The sequence below is a fragment of the Plectropomus leopardus genome, chromosome 2, assembly GCF_008729295.1.
Source record: "Plectropomus leopardus isolate mb chromosome 2, YSFRI_Pleo_2.0, whole genome shotgun sequence".
In the NCBI taxonomy this organism is placed as follows: domain Eukaryota; kingdom Metazoa; phylum Chordata; class Actinopteri; order Perciformes; family Serranidae; genus Plectropomus; species Plectropomus leopardus.
In genome coordinates, this window is record NC_056464.1 from 2955993 (window position 1) to 2965306 (window position 9314).

Genomic DNA, 9314 nt, shown 5'->3' on the forward strand with positions numbered 1-9314 from the left:
CGCCAAATTACATTGAGCGTGCGCGGCTCCGCGCTTCCGTAAAGCAGTGACAAAGATGGCGGCCGGCGCCGCATCAGGTAAGCCGACTTCACTGACAGTTCAGACAGTATGTTTTAATTGATTTGGCTTTAGAAGTACAATCTACAGTATAGCGTATTAGCTGCATAATAGTTTTGCAATTCACAAGGGTCCGGCTGCAGTGGAGTTTTGACCCTAACAGGACTCTCAAGGCAAATGCTGTCACTAACGCCGCTAGCCAACTTAGCTCCTGGGTTAGCTAAGCTGGCCCATAGTCTTTGAGCAGCACTCGGCCATCTGCAACAACCTTGATTTACCATTATGAAGGTAGCCGGGCAGAGAAATGCTACCTGCGGATTAAGGGGACACCGCGGAACACATACATCGATATATACACGTATTAGTGTGTTCCTGTCTTCGCGAGGCGGTGACGCCCGTGACTAGCTTGATGGGTAGATAAGTTGTTTGCTGAGATATGTTAGCTGGCAGCACAGCCCTATGTAGCGTCTCGGTAGTCATTCCGGAAGAAATTCTCAAAAGTCGCTAGTCACTAAAAACTGAATCCGCCGTATTTCTTTATCAACGTAGAGTTTGACTATTTGTATACACACTTACAGTACTTATATAATGCGAACAGCAGTCTTTAGCGGTGTGCTTTTACATTTCATAGTTAGCGTTAAGCAGGCAATTCCTCAAACTGCTAGCAACGTAACGTCATGTACTTTCTTCCCCGTGGCTACGTCACAGCTAATAACCTCACCTTATGCCAGGTTGGACATTAAAACAATGTCTGTTTGAGGTAGCCCTGCGCCACAAAGAAGGTTTTATCGTACAGCCTATTTACACACAAAACAATTTGATAATTTGCGAGCGCAAACCAAATTTATTATTACTGTTAAATCTGTGTGATCAGTCTTAACCTCCTCAGGATGCCACGGTTTGTGTGTTTGGCCACCAAGGTATTACAGTTATCTATAGGTTACCTCCCAGTGATAGTTAATAAACAATGCTTCCTTTGCATAGCTGTCATAGAAAAGCTCTATCTGTCCAGATGTGCCCATGGTGACATGATTGATCATACTGCATTTGAATAAAATGAGCCTCATTTCAACATTTCATTTCAGCCTTATTTTGGCAGTTCCATTTATTTATCACATTTATTTGCCAGGGTTTAGCACAGTAAATTTTGGCTGTTCAAGAACAAAATTCTTTAAAACTATTTCTTTGTACTTTCAAAAAACCTGAAGAATAGGTATGCCGCAGAGCAAGATATTCCATGGATTACGCCTCAGGATGAAATTAGTTACAAAAACCAGGGGCATTTGACTGGTATGCTAAGTGTCACCAGTTCAGTTACAAAGCGTTCACATCCAGACCTTTTTTTTTTTACTTGGAACAACAATGTAAACTACTATATAAAAAAAGTTCTATTATAATAAATATGCTAAACTGAGTTATTTCAGTATGTTAGGAGGTTGATAGATTATATTATGTTAAAGGGCTGCTTGATGATGGTAAAAACAGTTATCGTGATTATTTTTTATTGATATTATCACGATTAGAGAGATTATTTAACACGATTACCATTGGCTTTGACAACATTGTGCATTTATTGAACATAAGCTCTGGCATTTCGTTTTAAAACTGGATGTCTGGTAACTTTAAATACAATTGAGCTGTAAAACCATGAAATAAATTAGAATAAATAAATAAAAGTGAAATAAATTGTAAAGGGGCCTTAATGTTTTTTATTGCTTTTTGTCACAACTTGGTCATAGACAACTTAGTGCAACATGTTAGGCTTCAAGTGCTGGAACAATTAGGTTGTGTGGCTTTTTGGTGCAGCCACGACCATGTAACACACTTTGCATATGACTGTAGTTTGTTTCAAGATTGACTCAATGAAACCAAAGTATTTCCACACCACAGAGTTCGATTTATGTTTCTTTTCAACCATTGGCTCTCTTTCTGCCATCTTTCTTAGGAGTTTTACTAATGAAATTTCAAAACAACTGGAGAGGCGATGTGTCCTGATTCGCTGTTTCAGACTCACTTGATTTACAAAATAAAAGATAAAATTGGAGTAACATTGGTAGCCTCGTCATGCGGCACAAAATCATTTTATTGTGATTACCTTGTTTTGAAAATCGACTGAAGCCAAAATCTGAATCGGAAGTATAATTTGATGAATTGCCCAGCCCTACTGTGTTAAAGTAGGAATCACTGATAGAGATTGCTTATTTTGAAAAATATAAGAATAATGCTATACTATCACTTTTTAAAACCATGTCATAAGTGGGGAAAGGTATTATTAGCACTGAGTATTTAAAAGGTGCTACATTAAGTTTGAGATATTTCTTGTTTTTTTTTTTTTTCTCTCTTCTTGGGTTAATAGAAGTCAGTACCAGTTATAGTGTGTCTATGGTGGTTTGAACTTAATGAATTGTTTGATTGTCCTTTATCAGTTTAATAACTGATGAAGGATTGGGGTAATCAATGGAAAATATATTAATTTGATGGAATTATATTGTCACTTATTTGTTGGAAAGTTGTTATTTGAGTTGATTAAACATGAAGATGCTAAGGTTGAGTTGTATGTTTATGTATTGTAGGTGTTTTCCCTTTGTTAGTTTTGTTTTGTTCTGTTTTGTTGGTCTCTCTTTATCGTTTGGGTCCGTTTTTGTTGTCTGTCTGCTTGTTTTTGGGTTTTTTTCTGGTAGTGGGATTCTGTTTTGTGCTGTGGGGATGTGTACTGTATATATGTTGAATAATGTAAATAAAATATTACAAAAAAACCCCACATGTGATAATAAAAACATTTTTCTTTTAGACATCTTCGTATGGGTTATCATAGCTTTTGGTCAGCAACTTTTGTTCGGGTGAATTATTTAGAATGATGTGACTGGATTTTCATTTAATGATCCTTTTTCCTCTGTGTGTGTGTGTGTGTGTGTGTGTGTGTAGGAACCGTTGTAGTTCCCCGCAACTTTCGGCTGCTGGAGGAATTGGAGGAAGGTCAGAAGGGACATGGAGACGGTACAGTGAGCTGGGGCCTCGTGTGTGATGATGACATGACGATGACGCACTGGAATGGCACGATCATCGGCCCCCCAAAGGTGAGCTGCCTCCAGGGTTTACAACACTTGTACATCACACTTCTCTCCTTATCAGTTGGTCATTTGATTCAAAAAGGTTTACATTTGAACAAATGTCCTTGTTAGACAAAAGGGACCATCTAACTCTTAGTAGTTAGGATTGTTCAAAGTCAAAAAAAAGAAAACATTTGGAATGCTCCAAATGATAACAGACGCAGTGTTGGTTTGTCCCCAATGAGCAGAGATCTCGCTTAAATTTTATACAAGTATGTGAGGGGTAGATATTGCTTGTGCTATCATGAATGAATGACTTATGTCATAAGGAAAGGAATGCCGGTAACATAGTGAACAGGGGTCACGTTCTGTTTGGTTTTGTGTGGCGTTTCAGTTGTACATAGAAGTCACAGTGCTGTTTTTAAACATGGGTAAATCCATTATGAGTAGACTGTAGTCTCCTTTTGCATCACCAGTAGACCAGAGCTGTGTACACGGCTCAACAGCACAGGCTTTGTGGCATATTTCTGTGTGTGTGTGTGTGTGTGTGTGTGTGTTTTGGTGTGTCACGTTCAGCGTCACGCACAGACCAGAGAAGAGGTCTGTGAAAACTTAAGGTGGTTACTTCTCTTTTTATATCTCTTACTTATTCTCTCTCTCTTTAAAACTTGTTGCAGACTTATGTGGGTCGATTTTTGACACTCAGGTGTTGTGTTTCCACCAATGCCGATCAGACCCAGAGGCGATAAATACCCATAACGACCGCAGAGTCATTTAACCCGGGTGTGAATACCGTTTGTTACCTTTCCCATTAAATTAAAAAGCCAGATGTTTGCAGGTGTTTGTGGGTTTTTTGTGCTGTGGAAAAACAGCTTAACAAGCATTTGTCCCCACCACAGCCAGCATGATGGTTTCATAGTGAATGGGCCCTAAGGAGCCGGATGTGTTTTCATTTGTATAAATTCTTTTGCAGTGTGCTAGAATCTCTGAGGTGGAAGATGCATGTTTTCCTGAAAGCCAACATTGAAGGTTGTGTTTCCTTTAGTGGCACTTGCGTGGTTCAGTCAACCCTCTGCAGTGAGAAGGTGATGTAGCACTTCCTCGTGTGGTTAAGAAGCAGAGAGAAGTGAATGCATGCACTTGTATTTTTGCAGTACAGAATGTGGCAACCTTGCTCCTTTACCACTGTGGTACAGAAACAAATGTAACGGCATAGAAAGATTTTGGAGGTTAGTTTGCAATGGCTGTAACTTGGAGTGTGAGTCGCTTATTTAGGGGTTTTAGGATGTGTGGTTTAATGTGGATCATGATTTAAAAAAAACACTTACAATTGGCCTCATTCACAAAGAAAGTGTACGTACGAGTCTGTGCTCAAACTGTGCAGAAAAAATTGTAGAATTGTAGATTTTCTGTGATTTGGTCAAAAGCTTCAGAACAAGCATGCAAGTGGACCACGATGGAAATTGTTTTATCAACCAGCGTTCCAAGGTCAACAATGAATTTTCTAGCTCTATCAACAATGTGCTTAATTAATGCCAACAAGTCAGTGGGCATCACACAGTGTCACATTTCCTCGCCATTTGGAGCTAACCTTTTGTCTTTTCTTTCATGGCAGACTGTCTATGACGGCAGGATATACAGTCTGAGAATAGAATGTGGACTCAAATATCCAGAGCATCCCCCTCATGTCCGCTTTGTGACTAAGATCAACATAAACTGTGTACACAGTTCAAATGGTGTGGTGAGTATCCAAATGTCAACATGCATCCATAATTTGACCAACATAAACTTCAGTAATTATTTCAGTCGTTTATAGGTCTTATATGGGCTGAGCTAGATCAATGCAAAATACACACACTAATCAAAGCTCCCAGTAGGAGCTACTGCTGCCAGATAAATTTATCACCTGACTTATGTGTCAGTCTCAGTGGTAGCTTCTAGTAGTAAGTTGTTGATGGCTCACTACTTGCATGCTCACATTAGAAACACTGTAATTATTAACGTTGTTCGTCCATGAAAGGAAGAACTCAAACATACTGCAGTTGCTTCAAAAAGAGGCAGGAAATTATAACCAAATAAACTGTGGTGTAAAAGAACCAGGTCCGGGCACTCAGGATGGTTTGAAAGGCATAAAAGGCCTTTCATTCATAGAGCTACAAACATTGAACCTACACCAATGCTTGCGCCTTCCTCAGTGATACTGCAGTTGTTACTTATCGCTGTAGGAGCTACCAGAGAAAATGAAACCAAAATCTCCGACATTGTAACTTCAGATAAAAGCACCATGGGTCCCGCTTTGATTTAACTATGACAAAACTTTAAAAAAATTCGTTATAAAAGGACTTTCAATAACTTACAACCGTACTTTATTAAATTTTATTATAACAGTAGTGTATTCAACTTTATTATTTGACACTATCTTTATTGTAACTGCAATTCATTCAGTTTTTTTGTTTTTATTTTAGTACTTAACATTAGTTGAAAAGGCATTTCAAAATACCGAGCTAGATATCTACTTTTAGACCAAAAACGTGGGACTGACACACCCTGTTACTCCTTACTTGGCCAGTTAGAGCAACTTTTAGCATCTGCAATTGGTTTGCATTTCTGCGTGCATTTTAATGTAAAACAATGTAATTGTACTTTTTGTGCAATTGCTTGTGTTTAGCATTGATATAAAGGTATACTGTGCAGGAATTGTTTGTTCCTTTTTGTTTACTGTTGTCAGGAAAAGTGGACCTTACAAAGCCAACTAGAAATGGCCACCAGACAGCCAACTCCAGCTTTGCCTGGTTGCCATTTCCAGTTGGCTTTGTTTGACGTGCGTTTTTCCACACAGAGTGTGTGATTTCCATAGGTTCCTGTTGGATCCATGCTGCTTATGGTCCGACATGTGGTCTCTATTAGGACTAGAACGATTACTCTAGTAAACCCAATAATTCAATTATTAATCATCGAGGCAGCGCACTGTTTAATGCGGATGGTTATTTCTGTTCTATTCCTGCTCCAGCATCTTAAACAAAAGCACTCAATCTATGGGTGCAGTCAGTGCGAACCCGACACAACAAGGTAACTTCAACAATAGCATTTAGCGTAAATTAATAGGAATGCAACAGTGTTTCCCTTAAAATGTTACAGGTCTGGTGGTGCGCCAGGCCACTGAGACCCCCCACCAGGCCTAAACGTTAACAAAGTTTGCTCAGGGCGGTGAAGTACACTGTATTTTTTTTCCCCTTAGGATGCAAAAGCAAACTTGCCAACCCTTTTGTTTTCCCTGCCCTCTCCTGATGTCCTCCTGCTGTCACATTTCTCCAGATTTAGAACCCCTCGAACCATGCATGTAATCTTGACAGGGGACCGGGGATTATGTCCACCCCAATATACGAAGGAAATCACGAGGGAAATCTGACGGAATATCCAACAGCAGCTGGTTAGACAGTTAATACTGAAAATGCACAAAAATAGTTTGGTTAGTGTTTTTATTTTTACAAAATGTGCCTGAATACAGACGTGTGCACCAGGTGTGCACGCATATGGATGCTATACTTGGATATATATATAAGATTAAACAAAATTTGAAAGCAAATAATTAAATAGCTAATCCCCTGTGCCATTGGACTGAAGCCAACCACGCCAGTAAATCATCCCAGGTGTCACATCTGTCAAGGGTGTGTCAGTGTGCACCACCAGACCAGAAAATATTCTAGGGGAAACACTGAAAAATACTGATTTTTCTAAAGAAAAGGGCAATTAGTTGCTTGTTCATTCTTTAGACTCTCTTATTTTCTTCTTTGTATATCACCATTTCCCTTTAACAAAACAAGTAATTTCATGAAAAGATTAACATGAGTCTGTACATGGATTTTTAGGAAAAAGTTTGCCCAGTGCATTTTTAACTTAAATGCCATGCTACACAATAGGTGTCTTTTTGAGGCCATACTAAAAAATGTCCCTCTCTCCCTTCAGGTTGACGTAAAGTTGCTGTCATTGCTGTCCAGGTGGAAATCCTCCTACACCATCCGGATGGTGCTGCAGGAGCTCAGACAGCACATGACGTTAAAAGAAAACAACAAGCTTTCCCAACCAACCGAAGGCCAGGTGTACAGCAACTGAGACACCTGCTGCTATCCACACACACATGCACACACACACCCACACACACAGGCTCACACACACACACACACACACACACACACGCACACACACACACACACACACACACACACCATCGCGCACACATGCATAGCATCCTAAACACCTAACACTGACTGTACCACTTTCAAACTACACAACCATGATGTTATCCAAGACTGTCGACTCCCACTTCCTCCCTCAGGAGCCTCCCATTGGACAGAGAGAGGGATGTGCACCCAGTGCCCAGTCATCCATCAAAGGTCACGGTGCAGACCAGACATTACAAAACAAAAATACTGTACATCTTACTAATGTTATTTTTTATTCTCTTTGTGTTCTACATCCAGATTGTAAAATAACACACGACCTGATTGAGTGTACCCGCTGGTTTCTTCTCGAGTGGTGACAGTTAGTCCCTGTCCTATGGGTATGGTGGTGAGGGATTTGAATTAACCCACTGCTCAGCCAAACACATTTTCTAATATAACCCCAACCAAAATGTTAAATGTTTGCATCAGTCTGGGTTGTTTTGAAACAAACTAGCATCTCGCAGTATGCGCAAACAGAGAAAAACACGTCCCCAACACGATGCTTCGCTTGATCTCCCAGGTTAGTCTCAAATTCCCCAGCTTCCGCAATCCCGACGATGTGAATCTCACGGGCCTTCCTTAAACGAATGCATGCCCGGTACATGGGAATAAACTGCTACTAGACATTCAGCAACGTATGTATCAACGGGGCACTGCTGGCTCATCACTCATGTTCTCAGACTTGTCTTCTGTGTGCCATATGGTTCATAGCGCTTTGTGATGGTGATTGATTATTAGCAGCCAGTGGGAGGGGGATGGGTGGGGGGGGGCTACAGGTCCCTGTGCTTTCTCTCGGAGAGCAGAGTCTGTGTGCTTGGCACCTTTTCAGGGTCACCACTGTACTGAGCAGGAGGAGCTGTGACTTTTTTTTTTTTTTTTTTTTTTGCTGTTTTTGGGTTCTTGTTTTGGTTTCTTTAGTCTCTGGGCTGACCTGTGTATACTCCATGGAGCCGTCTCTTCTCTCATACAGTGAATGCCCACTGAACGCAATGTACGGCTTTGGATGTTTATTTTATAACAGGTTGAATCTAATCAGGGTGATGGTGACCTGTTGCATGGTTTTATTTGAATTAAACGTTATTACTTTTGCACGCATTTGTGTCATGATTCTCGCGGGCAGATTCCAGTGCATTGTGCTGTCGATGTAGAGCAGTACACCTGCAGGAAACAGGCGTGGCTGCACATGACAACGGAAGTGAATGTAGTTATAAGCCAACCAAAGTAGCTCATCTCGTATTGACAGTTCACTGTTTTAAAGTCATAAAACAACAGATGAGTGGTGAAACAGGTTTTTGCCGTTAATATGGACACCTGGTCAAAATTAAAGCAGCAGGCCAACATATCAGGACTTCCTATTACAAGTCAAGGACCAAAAGGATCCTGCATTTCCCAAAGTGCAACCAACAGCATCTGTAAGACTCCCTGTGCCAGCTTTATGTTTACAGGGTTCCTAAGCAGTAGGGAAAAAGAAGAAATTAGTTTGTAGTCGTTTTCAGGCCTTGATAGGTACAAAAAAAAGGAGTGTGGAAAGTGTGGAAAATATTTTATGTTTTCAGAGTGTTCTCCGTAATATGAAATTTAGAATGCAGAATAACAAAACTGATGTCTAAAGGGTTAGCCTATCATAATAATACACCATAATTTCTAAATTGATTATATTCTGTATTATTAATCTGAAGTAACTTAATCAAATATATGTAGGTGAGTAAAAAGCACAATATTTCCCTCTGACATGTAGTGGAGTGTAAGGTAGCATAAAATGTAAAGTAAAATAGCTTAAATTTGTCCTGAAATACAGTACTTGAGTAAATGTACTTTGCTCATCTTGCCCAGCATTGAATTTCCAGCTTGATGACACAAAAGACAGTCCTTTCCTGCAGTCTCTTAAAATCTGAAAAACTAAAACAAAAGGTCTGAGAAGTCAAAGACTCCACCAGTGATTGATTGATAAGACCAACAATAAAATATTCATGGTTGCCTTTTT

The 9314-nt window shown here is 40.0% G+C and overlaps 1 protein-coding gene across 1 annotated transcript; it reads left to right on the forward strand.

Annotated features, from left to right (window-relative positions):
• Positions 1–30: 30 nt before the first annotated feature.
• LOC121952075 (ubiquitin-conjugating enzyme E2 variant 1-like) lies at positions 31–8421 on the forward strand. Its single transcript, XM_042498560.1, has 4 exons — positions 31–77; positions 2983–3134; positions 4723–4848; positions 7074–8421. The coding sequence occupies exons 1-4, from the start codon at positions 56–58 to the stop codon at positions 7218–7220; spliced, it is 447 nt and encodes a 148-aa protein (XP_042354494.1). The 5' UTR covers positions 31–55; the 3' UTR covers positions 7221–8421.
• The last annotated feature ends 893 nt before the right edge of the window (positions 8422–9314 follow it).

Excerpts from the sequence above, each read along its gene's own strand:
- LOC121952075 (XM_042498560.1), top strand. The coding sequence starts at position 56 with ATGGCGGCCGGCGCCGCATCAG. Across the intron at positions 78-2,982 it reads GGCGGCCGGCGCCGCATCAG|GAACCGTTGTAGTTCCCCGC; the intron begins GTAAGCCGACTT and ends GTGTGTGTGTAG. Across the intron at positions 4,849-7,073 it reads TACACAGTTCAAATGGTGTG|GTTGACGTAAAGTTGCTGTC; the intron begins GTGAGTATCCAA and ends CTCTCCCTTCAG.